Here is a 20,515-nt window from a genome sequence, read left to right as displayed (position 1 = left end):
TTATTACAGTAATTGCTCATCCCAATACAATCTGCACAGCCTATGGTGGCACTCGGAGTTTCCAAATTTGCTATAAAAAATAGCCTTTATTGTTCAGGGCTGTCATTAGAAATGATAGGGTCTGGAACTGATGCATTAGGAAGATTGGCTGCCGGTCCACGAGCTCTTATTGGCTCACGACCGGCTTTATATTCAAGACCACCACAGTTTTCTTCCTCCGTGGTTGCCTGGCAGTGTGTGCAGAGGGCTGGGCCCCGATCCAAGCTGCTGCCAACCATGCACCTGAAGTCCCGACTCTACCCCCTGGATGGTGGTCATGATCATGTTTCTAGAACCCAGTGAATTGAGCCGGGCGTTGGTGAATCAGGATATTCTAAACCTCTGAGATTGAACAGTTAAACACACAACATTTTATGCACATGCTACAAACAAGACCATATTATAGTCATACATTTAAAATGTTCACAAAAATAAATTTGGAAGGTATTGATATCTTTGTTTATTGTTTTTTTTTTCTACATTGGAAATAATCCGTTTCATAATCCACCCTCACACTGTTTACAGAAAAAAATTGTAAAAGCACAGAGCGATTACCAGGTAGTATGTATAAAGACACTCATGCCTCAGGGATGCCACTACTGCTGTGCAATTATTGGTTCAGGGTACAACATGGCTGTCTCCAAAACGATAAAGTGATTGGTTCACTTTATTCTGCAGTGTATAACATTGCGAGGCGTTCGTGCACTAGGACTACAGTGCCAGGTTCTGCATATCAGACCTGCTTTAATAGCATTCTCTTGTAAGGGCCCCAACATACCCCCACTGTCATTACAGTGACCGAGCCAAGCTGCAGGCTTGCTCATCACTCATAAATAATCTACTTTCTCTCCTTAAAATTGCAGAGATGATTCCTATCGCACGGACCTCGTCTGCAGACACTGAGCAGGCTCATCTGCAGAAAGCAGGAGGTTAGGAAACATGGGAATCTGCGGATGTATCCAGTAACAAATTAACTGAATATCCCCACTAGAAGCCCAAGAGGAAGGAAAAAAAAAACCACACACACACAGTTGCATTTGACATTCTGCTGTACTAACAAAAAATAAAAACTTCTCTGATTAACCTTATAACAATAATCAGGAATGAAGGCACTGTAGGGTTGGAGAAGGCTTGGCATGTAGGCAGACCATGGTGCATATTCATTTATAATATACTAATTCTACCCTGCAGGCAATTCCATAGTTAATGACGTAACACCAGTCCCTTGGAATAAGACCGAGTGTTGCATCAGTTACCATGGGTCTGCTCTTCCCACAGTGTTTACAACAGAAATCATTAGTAGCTTCTTACTACACACATCACTGATGAAAAGAACTTACATTGCCACGCCAAAGAATTCATGTTTAGCTGTCGAAACCACAACATCAGCCTCGCAGAGTACTCGGAAATAGTCGTCTTTGCTGGGTAGAAAGCCCCAGTGCAATACTGCTGAACCCAAGGATATTCTGGCCTCGGAAAAGATCTCTGTACATGTGGAGAGGGACAGAGAGAGAGAGAGAGAGAGAGAGAGAGAGAGAGGAAAAAAATATTCATTTTATTTAACATGGTGTAAAACATTCTATGATGTCAGCAGTGTCTCATCTGAAGCGCAGGTTAATTAGCTGCTGCTTATTTTAACGAACTTCTTGGAGTTGTTTGCTTTTATAATCAAAGCACAGAAGCAGAACCAAAATGTTAAGGTGCCAAAAAAAAAGCTGACAAAAGCAAAGGGACCGCCTCACCACCCTCCCCCTGAATGAAAAGCCAACTGTCTGCTTCATAAAACTCGCTCAGCAGACACTGAAACAAAATGGACTGTAAAGTTCGTTAGATGAAAATATTAAAAAAGAATTAAGCTAATGGAGATAAAATTAAAAGAAATGAGGCAACAAACACATCACACCAAAAATGGCATTGCGGTGACAGCTAAGATTCCTAATGACGGACTGCATTCGGAAAAATTAAATGGCATTCCGTGCTGAAATTTCTTTGGAAAGTAATGATCCATGCAGGAGGCTTCCAACTCCAGGCACTCAGGAGGAGGGGGAAAGGCAAAGTGTTCTGAAATAACAAAGAAATATGTGTTGCAAAGTGGAAGGTTTAAACAATGCCATAGGGGGTCTCAAGATAACACAAAGAGAGATCTTTATACCTGCCACAGCACCAAGGAGCGTGATGCAGGTTGTTCTGCTACTAGTCAGTTGGGAACATTATGGTAAATACTTGGGAGTAAAGCTATAAATGACCTTGCTGTATCTCTTATTATTTGAGCCTGCTTAGGGTTAATTTATAAATGTGCCATAGCAATACATGGAAAGCGAAAATTAGTTGATCATAATAAAATTGTGCAGTTTTGCTGAATATGTTCCAGGGCCGGTGCTACCAGGCAAACTTTGGGTGCTAGGGTTCAGGGGCTATTAAAAACACTGGGCCTAATTCAGGTTGGCTCGCTAAGGAGCGTGAAATCACTGCTTAGCGAGCAGGTATACGCTACCTGCCGGGCTTGCGTACCACCGCCCCCCTTCTCCAAACTTACGGCCGCATTTGCATACAAATGGATTTGTACGCTCACACATCCAGTCGCATGCGAGTATACGAGTGAAAAATCATTTGATGGTCAGCGATCATTGAATGATTGTGCCACTCGTTCGCAAATACAAGTCAGTCTAGATTGACTTATTTGTGAGTGTTTGGATGCAGACAGGGCGGGCAGCTGGTATCCTGTGACGTCAGCCGACCCACCCCGAGCAGGCTTCGGCACGCCTGCGTTCAAATGGGGATGCTCAAAGTTTATCTGGCTGCACCCACCGTTTTTTGTGGGAACGCCCAGGAAACACGGGGCCTCTCCCTGCTCCAGCCCCCTGTCCGCACTGCTGTGACCGAACGCCTCTGAGAGTACATTACCCGCCGAAGGCGTTTGCACTGCGGGTCTGAAAATGCATATTTTTTCGCCGATATGCATATGCACACCCGCAACATCGGTCCTAAAAATTCTGCTCTTTACGAGCCAAACGAAAACAGGGCCACTGAGTGAAAAATTATATAATCACTTATAGTTTATGGTCTTGAGTTTTCACAAAATGAGCCCTCAGTATATGCTGCAAAATTGTTAGTAATGGGCTGGGAGGGCAAAAGGATGCCACCCACTGGATCCATGCCAGTTTGCTTCTTCGCGACAGGGGTCACTTAGTGGAGGCAGCCATTTTGCCAACCCCCCCCCCCCCCCCCCCCCCGCCATTTTCATGAAAAATTCTTTAGTGGCTCCTGTTAAATTCACTGACATCATTGTAAGGAACACTGATTCCACTATCAAAATGGTTGCTTCGATAAGTGTAGGAGACTGGGGCACTTTAAATGAGCAACTGCTGATTGAAGAGATTCCTAGGTAGACACATTATGCAGGATATCAAGCTAGTTGTAAAAATAATTAATAACATGCATCTTTTAAGCACTTTGAGACCCAAAAGTCCACAGGCCCAAGAAGACTTAAGTAAGATGTTTTAACTGAGTGAAGCGATATCGTCTTCCATCTAAGAGCAGCAATTATGAGGAAAATGTAATTACCAGACACATTTCCCTAGTTGATCCAACCTGTGATGGAGATGACTGCTCATTTTGTGCTCTGTACATCTCTATTTCCTGCTGCACTAATGTACAGTATCAACTGCAGGAATCACAGTAGGAAGCTCCACAAATGTATGGACTTAGATTATTACATTTAAAAAACTGGTACAAAGGAAAATGTTGCAAACACTACTGGAAAGCGTCTGATAGGTTGCCAGGGCACCTTAATCTATATAGTGCCTTTAAAATTGGTACTCTCATTTCTATGTATCCCTTGGAATAGGAATATATACTCTGGCAACTGTTTAACTAGAATAAAGTGAAGGCCAACGGCGCAGTTGTAAAATACCTGCACAAACTAAAAACAATAAAAGACAAATTTTGATGTGTAAAAAGGAAATAATTTCCAGGTGAGAATTAATACCAAGTGGACTTTAGCATGGAAAATTTAAGACATCTTGAACATATATTTTTTTTCAAATAGGTCCGAGTTGTAAAGAAAGTCTCAGCCGTTTCCCAGGAATAGCTCAACTCCGGTCACTACAGTACTTTGAAGGGTCTGATGAATCATTCACAGTTCAGGTGAGTGGCTGTGTTCCCAGAGCGGGGGAGGGGGGTGTTCTGTGTAAACTGCTGGGCCTCCAGCAACGCTTGCAGCAGCAGTAAATTGAAAAGATGAAAACCCTCTAAAAATGTAGATGGTGTAGTGGGATTGCTTTAAGGCCTCCCAAGCCACTGGACTCCTTAACAGATGCATCCCCTACAGCCTCTATCATTAGAGGGACCATCCTATCTGTCCCTATATAGGCCCTCCTGTCCTTCCCTCTATGCCCTCTCCCAAATGAGCCTCTGAGCCCCCTCCCGACTATCCTTCTATCCCCCTTCCTGTCAGTCTGTCTATGCCTCCATATGGTGCTCTGTCCTTCAGTCCATCTATGCCCCCTCCCATCCATCCATCTATACCCCTATATGGTGCTTTGTCTGTTTGTCTATGCCCCCTCCTGTGCATATGAAAGTAATCAGCAGAGTGCTAGTCACATTATACTGCGCCCGATGCTGGAAAAGTCTCACACAACATGGAATGCCAAGGTGGACAGTTTAACATAACTGCAGCAAAGATGTAAGAGACATAGCTGTATACAGTGCCACAAGGGCACAGAAACCAATGGTTATGTGCCATTGTAGGGAGTATGGAGTAGATGACAGTATAAGTAAGGGAAGGAAATGCACAAACAGGAAAAGAACCCTGTCCGTGAGAGCTTGCATTCTAAGGGGAAGGGGCAGACAGAAGGAGGTGACATAGATGGGGTAGAGCATGAGGCAGTGGGTTAGTATGTGTATGCAGGCTGAGTACGTTTGGTGAAGAAGTGGGTATGGAAATTAAGAGAATTCCAGAGGTAGGGAGGCAGGAGCGAGAGAAATTATACAGTTGGCAGTAGAGATAGCATGCATTTGTGGAGCAAAGAGGGAGGGCAGAAGTATGAATGGAGATAAGGTCTGAGTTGGAGATGGAAGAGGCTTGGGTAATGGCTTTTGTAAGTGAATGTGACAAGCTTGAATTGGGTTCTGAAGGGGAAGCAGAGCCAGAGTAGGGCATGTTACATAGTAGTTAAGGCCAAATAAAGAGGTGTGTCCATCAAATTCAACCTTGGTTAGTGTGTATGATCCATTTGCTACATCCCTTATTACGCATTGTGCATTCTGATTTATTTGAAGACAGATTATGATTGTTGTTTGTACCCCTGGATGTTTTTACCCAATAGATGTTTGTCCAAACTTATTTCAAACATATATATTGTGTCTGCCGAAACCACCTCTGCAGGAGGAGAGTTTTACAATTTGGCTGCCCTGACCATACACAAATGTTTCCTTCATTTAGGAGAGGGGAGGAAGATGTAGTACAACTGTAGAGGAATATGCACCGGGCAGCAGCATCAACAAATATTGGATTGGTGTAACTGCTTCAAAATCACCATCAATAGTGACGTGTGTGTGTGTGTGTTGCCATGGTTTAGATCAGACCAAACAACCAGATCTCTGCCATTTGACAATTAATTACCCATAACTAGATGCACTGGTTGCCCACAATTGCAAAGGACAAGAAAGAGAAACCTGTTTATGCAAGTACTCTGGTGAAGTAAGCAGCAGTATTAAGGCTATAAACAATCCTAATAAAGGCTATGAGCACATACAGGTAGAATAACAACATTTCTGGGCAAACACATGCTATGATTCTAAGCCTTTTTAAAAAGCACCCAAAAGGAAGATAGATCACGCTGACTTATGCATGAATGTCGCCAAAACTGATGTCATCTTCTGGCATTTCACCTGCTCCACCCTCTCATCACAATCTCCAAAAGGTCCCAAATGTTATCTGGAATTGATCCATAGGATTAGAGCATAAAAAGATTTTGCCGTTTAATCCACCTTTCTGTTTTCAATTATATTTAAAAAGGTTGTCTGAAGAATTGGCAACTGTTTCATCTGAACGTCTTTACCAAAAACCAACAGAAGGCTTTAACCCTGCCTGAAAATATAGTTGTATTTTGAATAAAAGAATATAATTAGCATTCATGTGTACATGGCGTGGATAAATGTCATTATTTAGTGAAACGTTTAATATAAATGTAGAGCACGTTTTACCCCAAAAGACAATTACAATCTCTACTCACAATACCATGATCTGGAAAAAAATAGGGGCCAGTGTAGAATTTTAAAGATAACTTCATTACTTACTAACATATACTATTATATAGTACACCCTAATTGGCTGGAAATGTCAGCATTTATGATTACACATGATCAGGAATTATCTCACACTCACATACAGGGCCATCTCTAATTCCATTGCTCCATATATCTCTAACCTCATCTCCATTCATACACCCTCCCGCCCTCTACGGTCAGCTGACGACTGTCGTCTCTCCTCCACCCTGATCACTGCTTCCCATGCTAGAGTACAGGACTTTGCCCGTGCTGCACCCCTTCAGTGGAACGCACTCCCTCGCTCCATTAGACTCTCCCCGACCTTGCAAAGCTTCAAACGGGCACTTAAAACTCACCTATTCATCAAAGCGTACCCTTCCACTGCATAAACCAGCTGGTTCTCCGACCCCTTGCCTGTTTCCTGTTTACATCCTGCTATCTACCACCACCCCCTCGCTTGCACCTATTGTAATCTGTCTGTCTCCCCTTCCTACTAGATTGTAAGCTCCTCCGAGTAGGGCCCTCTTCCCTCCTGTTGTCAGAGCCCTCTTCTCTTCACATCTCACTCACAGCTCTCCTTTACTCCAACACTCAGTGACCATCTTCGTCTGCATACTCCTCTCCATCATTGGCCTCAAGCCTCTAGTTGTATGTTGATTGAGTCCTCACTACTTGTACCCAAGCTGTAATGTGTATTGATCTGTGGCGCTCTTTATTTGTACTGTATTTTTGTTATTTATTCAATGTTATGCCAAGTTTTGTTTCCCTGTATTGTTCCTTTGTACGGCGCTGCGAAACACTTGTGGCGCCTTATAAATAAAATTATAATAATAATAATAATCTGATAGGGGGCATTACTGAGTAATTGGGTCAAAACTACTACACCATCTGAATGTGGCAATGGTGCACTATCCAATCAGACTAATAAGATACAGCAGCCAACTTTACCGGTTTGGTAACTTGTGTATTTAATTCTATTGTAAAATTTGGTAGAGGGACAACCAACTGAATGAGTGGTCAACATAGCCGGATTAAGGGAAAGGCGACAGCTCTGTTTCAAATGGAGTAGTACCCCTTTGGCGGCTAGGTTGTTCATTAGCAGTGGCCAAGAAGGAGTACTGCCAACAGTCTTTTGTGAAAAATCGCCAGGAGTTGACGCACACTGCACAGAGAGAGGGCTGCCAAGGGGTGTTTGCCAACGCTGTTAGTAATGGAAGTCCTAACAAATTTTTTGCCCTTGGGTCCCCACCAAAATTAATCCAGCCCTGGTGGCTAGGAGTGATCATGCGGGCCCAGCTTTAATTTAATGTTACAGGTGATAGTCTACCCTGTCTTTCTTGTTGTTGTTAATGGTGATGCTAGCTACACTGCAACACTGGTTGTTACAGACTACAACACAGAAACATGGGTAAGTGACTAAATTACACTTTAAAACCAATTTAGAAGAAGTTACGGCAATATTCCATTAGTTGCAATTTTAGACAATTAAAACGGACAGATATTGCGATAATCGTTGGTCATTACCACTGAATCCAACTAGTAGCCACTTTAATTTTCGGTTGAAAATGGACCTCTGATTGGGCAAAAACACCTGTAATCAGAAAAGTTCCCGATCCCATGTGATATCTCGAGTTGCGGCGACAGCTGCTTATTGGGGATTATGCATCATATACGAAGCATATAATAATGGGAATAATGGAAACGGACACTGAAATCGGGCTAATAGGATAGCCACTTACTAACCTGTTAGCAGCAGTTTAGAACTGCTAATAGGATACCATCCTTAGTAGCAAATTAATCATTAAAAACCCGAAAGTCACCACGGGTAGTCGAAACGCGTCAATGCTACTGTGATCTGTGACAACTAAGAACTCGGGAGTACTTCCACTATGTGAATACAGAATCCACTCTATTTTCAACTATTGGGCATCAAGGTTGTTTGTATACATGATGTTCCATAGTTGTAATCACTAGTGTCAGATTTTTTACGTTTTTTAAAACAATGCAGTATACATATTTATTGCCTAGACATTAAAACATATTTTAAGTGTCCAGTCTATATATGTTACTGTAAGTGTTAATTGTGTTTATGTTTTCTACTAAGCCAGGTGTGTATATACTGGTTCCTCCAAGGTTTACTCAACAGGAATAATTATCAGCGCGTGTCTTTTTTCTCTCTTTTTCTTCCAATTTCCCCATATGCTCAACAATATAGGCAATAAATGAGTTTAGTCCGAGCACTTTCAAAACAAAAAACGTAACATTTTTATATAATGAAAGTACCAGTTCTAGCTTGGTCAGAGGCTGATGGTGACACTGTTTTCAGGTTTTTCCATCTCTGCACAATGTGATCTGGGAATGATGATGAGTTCTACCCAGCACGCATAGAGGCACATGCGCAGAAGCAAGGCATTTTGTAGTGTGGTGTGCATAAATTCATTATATATGACCTCTCATGTAGGAATTTAACAGAAACTCTAACCCCAAACAAAGGGTGACTGTATGCTATTTGTTGTGGTTAATGATTCTAACATTAGTAAATAAAACCAGCAAATCTATTCTTATACACAGGTCACAATTTGGTGTATAAGAGGCACTACTCTACACCCGTACAAGATGGAAATTTCATAGCAAGATACAATCGTAGTTCGGAGCAATTTTATTAAAGTCCCAATACAAATCCAATAAGCATCATTGCCCACAGCAATGAGTAAACAAAGCAACTCATTTTCTTTAAATATTTGGAGAGTACATATCCTCTATATAAACTCATACATTTTTCATATCCATTTATATTGTGTGTTATATTTTATACGTGAAGGGATTGTTGTTATTGTTTGAGTTATCAAAAAAAAAAAATCTGTATATACTGTGCTAACAAGGATTCTGAAAAACCACTGTACAAGTTACAGATCTGAAAAAAATATCATTTTACAAAGATCACCAAGACATGCAACAGCACTGGGCTACACTACAGGCAGGTTAGGGTAAAGTATGCAAGGAACTCTAGGGGTGAGATTTAATAGGATGAGAGATTCAAAAAGTGAGAGATTTGGTAAGAAATCTCCAGGTTTTTTAAAGCGGCAATCATTTACACTGCAAAATCGAACTGGTTTTGCAGTGTAAATGATTGCCGCTTTAAAAAAACTGGAGATGTCTTACCAAATCTCTCACTTTTTGAATCTCTCATAGGATGAGTCCTATTAAATTTCACCCTACGTCTCTATATATACATACCTTTTGACCTTAAATACAGTAGTCACAAGTCATGTTAGATAATTAGTTTGAACTTAACCCTTTGAGTGCCAACATAGCTGTGAGCGATCCACAAAATATCCGCTAAAAAATGGCAACATCGGACACAGCGACTGTTCTTTTATTTAAAATAAATACAACGACAGCCAAGTCAATTCATGGAAGTTTAGTTAAATATTGCACCCAAAAAAAGAAAAGTTGCTCTGAGCAGCGCTGGCATTTTTAAGGAAAATTTTGATCTCTCATGGCAACGTTGGCACTCAAAGGGTTAAAGCCTGTCTAATATAATACAGATTTTTTTTAAAAAGATCACATGAAGAGTTACTTATGAAATAAAAACATTTTAAGTTAATAGTCATTATGTTTTACAGCAAAAGTTAGAGAAAATGATAATATTCCATATTAATAACCCTGGATATGGTGCAGGGGAAAGGCCCCCAGTTGAATTTACCAGGTGAAGCAACCTGGCATGCAAGCTTGGCAGAAGTGCTAACAGGTAACCTGGGTTGATGCCATCTGGCACCCATTCATAGCATTGAAATAGCTGGCTCTGGGAGATGACCTCATCTCCAAGCGCCGGCTCAGGACGCGCCCCCAGTAACGTCAACCACCCGGCGCTATGCCAGGCAGGGACGACGATGTAGAAGGGTCAGAAGTTGGATTGCAGCAGGGTACAAAATCACGGATGCGTCCTGGCTAAGCGGTGTAAAAGTGGTATTAGTTTTGCTAGTGGAAGAGACCAGAGGAAAATGAGCCCTGATATGACAGTTCAGAAACATGTTAAGGATGGAACACTTTCATCTATCCTTAATTAACACCTAAAAGTGAGTATCACAGTTAATATGCAGAAAGAATGGTGGACATCACACAGCTCATTATTTGACAGCATATCCTGGGTTATTTTGAGCCCACTATTATCCCTAGCAACTAAAAAATTCAACCCATGTGATGCACACACTTCCTAAGATCTGGGTTTCCAAATTCAGGAGATCATTAGTAAATATATCTAGCAAGATGGATTACAAATACTGCAGCATGCTTAAAAATAATGGTGGAGTTACTGACAAGCAGGTCCCGGGAGAAGAACAGTGCGTGGACCGCTACTGAACATGAAGTGAAGACTTGGGGGTGGTTGCAGGTTCCTGCTGGCCAGAGAGAGCAGCATATTACTGATCATGAGCCTTGGTAAATAATCACCTGGTAACAACCAATCATATGATTTTTTTCTACAACCTTTAGCACAGTGCCGCTAGACTCCGAACTTCTAAAAGGGCAATTATATTCAAAGGTAATGATTTCGAACACAAGAAGCTAATGCAATAAAGTACTGTGTAAGCGCTTCCCTAATTTCTGGTATATTATTTTCTTGAGTAGTGCATACACTTTCATACTAGGGTGGCCAATCCTGGGAACGGGATCAGCGGGATCTCGGGATGTGGGCCCCAAAAACACTGGGATTTCAATCCCAGGATTGGAGTTTCCACTCCCGGGATTTTGGAATTAGACTGCGCATGCGCAGTCTAAAGCCGGGCAGCATCTGAACACTCACTCAGCAGCTCCTGATGCCCGGCCTGCACCACTGCGCAGCATGACAGTCAGAGGTCACGCTGCGCAGGCCGAACAGTAAATCCACCCATCTGCCCACAGCTGCCCACCCTCCCACCAGACACAGCAATACGCCTTCCCAATGCTCGCCACCCTCCCAACGCTCCCCACCCAGCTTCACACAGTCCCCCGCCAGCACTGCTCCCGGCTGCAAGTAAATATGCGGGGTGGCCGGGGCATTTTTTTTAATTAGGAAAGCCAATCTCAGGATTGAGCTTTTTTTCAATCCCGATTTCCAGGATTGAAAAAATGCCCCGGGATTGGCTTCCCTATTTCATACATATCATTGTTAGTATATACCCATGTAGTACTTTAACCTGTATTTTCAAAAATAAAGCCTATACTGTAGTTCCACCTTGTCACCTGCTCTCAATAGCTGTATGAAGGTTTTCCATGACCTATAGAGAGGACCTAACGAGAGGATAAATAAGACCTCCTCACATCGGCTCAGGAACATGGCTACCTGTATAAAGTTGCGGAAATGTTACAGCAATGGAAAACCATGTTGAAAAAAGTTTACAGTGTAGATTCTAATAATAATAAGAATGAGATACCTGGTAAATCAGTAAAGGTTTCCCCAAGCACCGACAGTCGGAACGGCAGCTCCCGCTCTTTAAGCCTCATCATAATTTTAAAGAAGGTTTCTGGATCTTTATCATGTTCCCTAAATGAAAGAATAAAACATGTTTACTTGGAAAACTCACAAGAGAGACAACAGTGATTTTGTTCTAAAGATATCATTTTTGGGTATTTGGGCCGGAGGTATTTCAGAAACATTTAATGCTTGGCTGCCCTGTGGCCCCAGTTTTGTGAGACAGTGGAGAACACTGTAAGTACTCTGTAGCTGGAAGCCACTGACTTCTCATTGTTGCACTATCAAGGTTTCCCATAGTGTCTGTCAAAGTTGAATAGTTCACATGGTCAGTGCAGCTAGTGCCCCGATCACATAACACTTGTATTTCATTTAGAGTGTTTCTCTCCAGGTAATACCGCCCTCAGATCTGAGCTGGACGCCAGGATACACTGTCTGCATTGCTTTTGGCTACAGCTTGCAATTTTCTAAACATTACATTGCTTTTACAAACTGTTTTGTTAAATAATAAGCAGAAAGATGTCACAAACACCCAGTACAGGATTTTACAATCAATGTGTCTTCCAGCCTTTTTCTGTGCAGGTTAAAAGGAAAACTAAGGCCAAAAAAGCAGCTACTGATAAATGACTGCAGGTGGGGTTCAGTTGCTGATCTCATAGGGAGAAAGACCAGGATCAAAAGGAGAATATTTTAATAGTAGTTTAAATTCCGGTAAACAATGGTAATACATTTGCCAACAGCTTGGAACCACAGGACCCTTATTCCCAATTATTTCCCCAGTTGGTTAATCCAACAGTGAGGAAGAAAACAAAGTAGACAAAGCAGGGATATCAACAGTCAACCTATTAAACAGCAAAAAAATTCAACTGTGCAACCTGAAATACCTGGTTCTGCCTATGAAGAGCGGAACAGGCACTTTTAATGTTGTACATTCTAGGAGTTTGTTAAGTGTAAAACTATATGCTGTTTATTCTTTTAATTTGAAAATGGTCAACTGCAGAGCTGTTCCACACACCAGGACACACAGGGTTGGAGAAAGATGTCAGCAATAGTGAAGGATCAGAAGTTTAGTGGCTCTCTATGGTTTTCCTTTAAAAGACTGAAATGAATAAATTGAGATAGGCACATTTTCAGGTTGTTCAATGCTTGTCCTGGCCTTTACTATGGTTGCTTTACAGTTGCTTGAGGTTTGCACTACAGCTGGCAATCTTCGGATCTGGTCCTAAACTTTTCAATGGGGTAGATTTCCGGTGTGTGCACTTTCAGTGAAAGATAACGGAACTCTAAAGTAATGGCCTATAAACACTAAGGATGGGACAAAGCTTACAACGATTTCAACAGAAACTTCATTGGCTGCTAGGGTGTATCTAAGTATTTCTTCACAATGAACAATGTAATAAAAACTTCAGACACACAAATTTACCAAACTTAATAAAAGAAAACCTGGGATCTGATACAGTATATTGCAGTGCTAGTTCGGAGGCCTTGTAAAATGACTGCCCCTTTAAATAAAGCTCTGTGTTCAACTGTCATCCCACACGGCCTCCGGACTCACACTGCATTACATCTGGCCCCTGATGTCCTTTCACTATTGTAAATTATTAAGCCATAATGAGGCCAATCTGAACTGTATTTATATAAAAAAAAAAGTAAAGCATATACAATATCAATAATAAGGGTGGTATTAAATAAGAAGAGTGTTGACTTTGAAGGGATATTAACACTTTCACTATTTGGCTCCTGAAAATGTTCCTGCCATAGTGACAGACTTATATGCAGTACACACATTTTGGTACTTGTTTCCTAGCACGGCACCACCAATTTCAATTGTATGGCATCGGGTCGCATTGCATGCGACCAGATCGCATGCCATGCCATGCGATTAGACCTGATTTTTAATTGTACAGCCTGATGGCTGATTCCTATGTTAAATGGCTCCCCAGACCCGATTTTTAATTGTACACCCACCCTGATGGGTAATTAGTATGTAAAATGCCCCCTATGGTTAACGCCAAGCCACTATCAACGCCAACCCTAAGCGTGGCGAGCCAGCGAGGGGCGGCGGTGCGCACCCTCCAACCTTTTCATACCCCCACTATCCACGTCGGCGTGGAGTTGATTACTCATATAGTGTGGCGAGCGCAGCGAGCCACCGTGCCCGAAGCATGGCGAGCGCAGCGAGCCCCGCAAGGGGACGCGGCTTACTTCACATGTATTCCGCATCCGCTCGCCACGGTTCGGACTCGGTGGTGACACTACGCGATTTTAAAATTGTATATGAACTGTAAAAACCCTTATATCGGGTCAGATCGGGTCCCATCGTATACCATAAGTAATGGTGCTAGGAAACAAGTACCCACTTTTTTTTAAAGACTGAGAACCCACAATATTGTACAAAGGTCCACTTTCAGCACCTGCACTTTACGCACACACAGCTCCACATCCTGACGAAATGGCCGGGGGGCCATGAAACGTTGATGATGCTGTTTTGTATGTACTTTTTCTTCTTTTGAATACAATTGATTTTGGATCAGTCTGAGGAGTGCCGACCCTTCTTCTACTCGTAGAATTCTCGCTCATACATATGCACTAAACAATCATTCCTATCCAAACAATACATTTGTTGAAAGGATTTCGAGTTACCAATCTTGTCTCGGTATACACGGTCAGATTGTCAGCAGATACTGCATATTATTAAAGACATTTTTTCAGATATATCGCATTGGCTGTATAGACAAGTTTTGTTGACTTAAGCTAGCCATACACTAGAGCGATTTTGCCACTTTTCATCCGATTACGACACATCCGGCAGAGAAATCGAATAATGGAAAAAAATTGCACGTGTTTGACATCCCATCCGATCCGTGGCCCGTGCGCATCGGGTCAGAGTCGGAGTTTCGACTTGCATGTACGATTAATCAGAATTGCAGGCGTCAGGTGCACATCGTGGCTGTTTTTAGCACCTGTGATATATCGCATGCGATTTGCTTTATATAGCCATATTTGCCAGCCCCTGTAGTACAGCCCCTGAGATAAATTGCATGCAAAAATAGCACATCAAGAACCAAATCGGATGGAAGAAGGCCCATTGAGCTGCCAGGGGAGGCAAGGGAAATCGGATGAGACAAGGCTCAGACAAGTCGAAGTGGTATATGGGGGCATTTACAGATGTATTTGGCCCCTGATTCTAATATCCAGGACAGGTTGGTAATCTTAGCCCAAGGAGGAGAAATTACCCAGGAACACTGTAGAGGGGACATGCTAAGCACTGGACTGTTATACAAACACTTTCCTCTCTACATATGTTCTAGCGGGATATGGTCGCTAGGTTGACATGGCTAAGGTCGACAGGGTCGGAAGCTCGACACAAGCATTAGGTCGACAATGGGAAGGTTGATAGTCAAAAGGATGTTTTGTTTTATTTTAAGCCGACTTGTGCCAACAGGTGGTATTTCCTACCCTACCATCCACTAGGGAGTAGAGGGAGAATAATAGTGCTGAAAGCATGGCAGGTGCAGCGAGGGGATGCGGTACATTGATACAGTGTCGATGTCAACTTACGTCGCAATTTGGAACAAAAACTTGTGAAAAATTCATGTCAACCTTCTCATTGTTGACCTAATACTTGCGTCGACCTTCCGATCCTGTCGAACTTAGCTACATTGACCTATTTCATGTGCCGACCTAAGCCCATCAACCTTCAGTGGTCGACCTAATGTATGCCGACCCTATCACCCATACCCATTCTAGCACACAGGTTCTATGTCCACTTGCAAGCCAGGCAATACCCCATAAATGCAGCATTAACTGTAAAACAGAAAACACAGAAATGTATATTTCTTTTCATTTAGATCTAGGTCAGTGATGGCTAACCTTTACACTCCAGCTGTTGTTGAACTACACATCCCAGCATGCCCTGGTACAGTTTTACTATTTGGCCATGCTAAAACTGATGCAGGGCATGCTGGGATGTGTAGTTCAACAACAGCTGGTGTCAAGGTTAGCCATAACTGATCTAGGTGCATGTTTGCTCGTTGACATACCCAGGTCCATGGCTAGACTGATAAGATATCAGATGTAAGGTGAAAGGTTATGACACATTTTTTCCACACTGCTCCAGTGGTTATTAAATGGAGAAAATCAGATTTCTCAGTTAAATAACCAACATTAGGTGCATATGGCAGCCCCTTTGTGAAAAGAGAAGCATACAGTACTTCCTGACCAGCGGTGGATTCTACCTAAGGGCTGCAAGACTGCAGTGATTTCCTATGGAAAGCACTCTCTGCTAATTGCAGCCAGAAGGGCAGTCCCAGGGGGAGTTTTTTTCTCCTCCTGAGAAGCCCCTACTTTGCTTTTACGGCAGCCCTATCTGGCTTCTAGGGGACGCAGCCAGCTGTCAATCACCAGAGGGCTACCATCTGTAGCCAGTGCTAGACAGGTAAGGAGCCATCGCTGCTCCTGACTGCCTGCTGTCAGAACAAAGCACTTACTTGGGGCAGTCCCAATAAGGACTATTCCACCATAAACTGCAATGTGGTCAGACAATGCTTTTCTCTCCTATATGGGCTTGAAGCTTTGATTAGCGGATGCTGTTGTCTTAACATATGCTGGTACCTGTCTGGATCTTTTTATGTTTACAGTAGCATTGGATTGAAAAGGGATATATACAGTATGAATGAGCAAAGAGCGAACACTAAGCCCGCCTCTCACCCATCTAGCCCTAATATTAAAAAAAAGTGTAATATTTGGCCTGTCTTCCCACAATCAGCCTCAACATTAAATTAAAATAATAAATATATCACTGCCCTGATATATAACAGGTCTATATTTTCCCAAGCCAATCCCAATATTAAATAGTACTTACATTAAATACCCTTATATCCAATCAACCAGCATAGACATAAAAATATTATTTATTTATTAAGTTTCTTATATAGCGCATACATATTCCGCAGCGCTTTACAGAGAATATTTGAACATTCACATCAGTCCCTGTCCCAGTGGAGCTTACAATCTATATTCACTACCACATATACATGCACACAGACATTCTAGGGTTCATTTTGTTGGGAGCCAATTAGCCTACCAGTATATTTTTGGATTGTGGGAGAAAACCGGAGAACCCGGAGTAAACCCACGCAAGTACGGGGAGAATATACAAACCAATGACCTCAGCACCGTGAGGCAGTAATGCTAACCATTACACCATCCGTACTGCCCCCAAAATAATACCACATACCTCTAAACAGGGATTGTTCAATACATTACTATCCATTAAACATATTAATACCGTGACCTATTCCTATGTTATATTAACAGCCCTCACGCAAATGAACCTCCGTCACCACGTGTTCGCACGCCATGGTTCCTGCTTGGCACACTATTATGTTCTACCTCTATGCTGACATTGATGTTGAGTAAGAAGAAGCCGTTTAAAAAAAAAAATTCTTGAAAAATTCATGTCGACCTTGTCATGTGTCTGCTTTTTTTCATATCATCATTTTGACCCTGTCAACCCTTTCATTTGGTCAACCCTTCCAGTAGACCTACTGTCTATTTAGACCAGGGGTGGGGAACCTCAGGCCCGGGGGCCGTATGCGGCCCCCGTAGCCGGTCTGAGTGGCCCTCGCACCCACCTGGTGGCTTTGTCGAAAGTCAAGTACATGGGAATTCTTGCGAGAGGTCAGTAGTTCTCGTGAGATTCCTCTTAATCAACAGCAGCCGGAGACTGTCGGTCCTATTCAGCGGCAGCCGCCGGAGCGTGGGACGGCTGCAGCAGGACAATTTGTAAGAGACATTTTTACATATGGCCCCCGAAGGATTTTTTTCCCCATACAAACGGCCCTTGGCACAAAAAGGTTCCCCACCCCTGATTTAGACTCTGTAGATCTATCAATCTATCAAAAAAAATCTTGAAAAATTCATGTCAACCTTGTCATGTGTCTACTTTTTTTCCATGTCGTCATTTTCACCGTAGACTTTTTCATCTGGTCAACCATTTGAGGTAGACCTACTGACTGTCTATTTAGACACTGTAGCTCTATCACCCGGAACCATTTTGAATAAGGTGGCTAATGCAAGGTAAGAAGCCAGCTATGAAGCTATCATACAGTGTAGCAGTGCATGGCTCAAATAGTCCTTCCTCCATTCTGGTCCAATAGTCATTTCTCCATTTCCACACACAACTGAAATACGAGGTTCTGTGTTCTCGATTGGTTCTTTAGATGCTTGGGTGTGGCCCTGGTATGTAGACCACTATGGGCGGTATTCAATGAGGCTCGCCAGGTTTTTATGGCGATTTTGTGCTGTAAGGCAAATTTTTGACTAAAACGGTGAATCACCCTATTCAATGACCAGATGGCGAATACATTTCAAGGTTTTTTTCGCCATGATCCACCGAGTAGCAATCGCTATCTTTTTATGGTGAAGTGGAATGTGAACTTTTAAAATAAAGTGTTTGGTTTTTTACATTTGGTGTCAAAAAAACAGGAATTTTATTCTGAGGAGGGGCATGCTATTTTTATTCATGTGCTGTAAGCACATGAATATATATTTAATAAAAAAAAAATATATATATATTTTTTTTTACACAGACCAGCCAGCAGGGGGCCGGAGCCGAGCCGCTCATTAGATATTTATATATTCACTTCACCCGATCATTACATATGCATGATCGGGTGTAGTGAATATACCCGGTCCCCTGTGCTGCCTGGCACCCGGGGAGCCCACCTCCCCCCCACAAACGTTCTGGGGCAGGCAGGGAGACTTCCATCTCCCTGCCTGCCGCCATCCTCAGGCTCCCTGCGGCATCGCCACAGGAGTTAAAATTCGCCGGTCAGGGGCAGCAAACCCCTGACTCGTTGAATACTGGAGCCGGCGAGGCTCCGGAACGTGGCGAGCAGTGGCGAATGTGCAGCGAATCCTAAACAGGATTCGCTGCACATCGCCAAAATGCTCATTGAATACTGCCCTATGACTGGCCGAGGTGGTATATGCCACCTTGCTTTACCAATCTCATCACTGCACATATTTTGCAGTATTTCAATATGTCTAGCCTTAATAACAATCTAAAATAACATACACAATTTCTTGAACTGTTCTTTAAGACATCCTTCAATATACTTGCCATTATTATGTATTAAAGTCACCTTGAGTATAAGATATTAAGTTCCGCAAAGTTTTTATAAAGTTTTAGTTGTTGAAGGTCAATTGATGCACAAATACATGCACACAAAACACCTCTAAAATCTCCAGCTCTGCTGGGTTTATATTGCACTCCTTAGGTGAGGTATTAGCAAAGCTTATTTATTTCCATTTCCACAGCTTTATTTGCTCATTCCCCTGTGATCAAACTGATTTCCATGATGTGTCTCTTCTTAATTTTAATACCCGTTTTACTCATCATATAGACACAGGAATTTGCTATGAAATAATGAAACATTTCTTCGACAAGTGAAAATAACAAGTCGAGAAGTAAACTTGCTGTTTTGTTTTTTAATTAACTGCACATATATCTATATTATATATATAACAAATCGCGGAAAGTCAGGTTAATTAACATAAAATTCTCACTAGTTGAGTAGCTGAATGTTGCATTTTAAGCCAAGCTGCAATAAGTGGTTTGATTTCTCAGTAATGACCAAGTTCTCCTAATGAGTAACATTAACCCCTGGCTGTAGCTGTCCAGGATTTAATTGTCAACTAAAGCTGAAATAGGAGTTTGTCGATGTGCAGGTATGTGGTATATTAGCTCATTTTATTTCTCCCCTCTAATAAATAAATCTGTTGCCAGGGCAACAGGGACACAGGCTTATTTGTTGCCCTTTATTTCCTTATCTCAGAAAGAAGCGTTCTTGGATATAGTGCTACTGGAGTTCAGGGCCCTACACACGGAGAGATTTGTGCCAGAGATTTATAATGGGAGATTCAGCGTGAGAGATTTTCCTTAACCCCTTCATGACAGAGCCAGTTTGTGCCTTCATGACAGAGCCCTTTTTTTCAAATCTGACATGTCTCACTTAAGTGGGGATAACTTTTTTTTGCTTTTACTTATCCTAGTGATTTTGAGATTGTTTTCTCGTGACACATTGTACTTCAAGTTAGTGGTAAATTTGGGTCGATACAGTCTGTGTTTTTTTGTGAAAAATACCAAAATATCGTGAAAAAATGGAAAATTTAGCAATATGCAAAATGTTAAATTTTCTGCTTGTGAGACAAATAATCATACCACTCAAAATAGTTAATAACTAACATAGACCATATGTCTACTTTATGTTTCCATCATTATTTCAACTTCCTTTTAATTTTTTTGGACACTAGGAGGCTTACAATATGAATAGCAAATTCTCAAATTTTCAAGAAAATTTCAAACACTGATTTTTTTAGGGACCAGTTCAGTTCTGATGTGACTTTGAGGGACTTGTATGTGAGACACCCCCATAAATGATACCATTTCAAAAACTGCACCCCTCACAGTATTCAAAACAGCATTTTGGAAGTTTGTTAACCCTTTAGGTGTTTCACAGGAATTAAAACAAAGTGTAGGTGAAATTTCAAAATTTCTTTTTTTTTGCAGAGTTTCAATTTTAATACATTTTTCTAACGAATACAGTAGATTTTACTAGAGAAATGTGACTAAAAATTGATTCCCCCAATTCCTTTGTTTTCAAAAATATCCTATATGTGGCCCTAGTGTGCACGTTGACCAAATCACAGGCTTCATAATAGAAGGAGCACCTACTTGATTTTGGAGCC

General features: G+C 41.9%; 1 protein-coding gene across 6 annotated transcripts in view; it reads right to left on the bottom strand.

The window, feature by feature from the left end:
- QTMAN (queuosine-tRNA mannosyltransferase) overlaps positions 1–20,515 on the bottom strand; it is a 234,959-nt gene that overhangs the window by 47,069 nt on the left and 167,375 nt on the right. For 5 of the 6 annotated variants that reach the window (XM_083153853.1, XM_083153851.1, XM_083153852.1 and 2 more), the window contains 2 exons: positions 11,724–11,833; positions 1,380–1,524 (listed from right to left, as the gene is read on the bottom strand). In XM_083153853.1, the coding sequence (XP_083009979.1) occupies positions 1,380–1,524; positions 11,724–11,833 (255 nt within the window). Of the gene's footprint in view, positions 1–1,379; positions 1,525–1,942; positions 2,101–11,723; positions 11,834–20,515 lie in introns of all 6 variants that reach the window. The other variant, XR_014450815.1, reaches the window with a different exon arrangement.

The sequence above is a fragment of the Crinia signifera genome, chromosome 7, assembly GCF_055691185.1.
Source record: "Crinia signifera chromosome 7, ASM5569118v1, whole genome shotgun sequence".
NCBI classification, from domain to species: Eukaryota; Metazoa; Chordata; class Amphibia; order Anura; family Myobatrachidae; genus Crinia; species Crinia signifera.
This window is presented reverse-complemented; position numbering and strand designations above follow the sequence as displayed.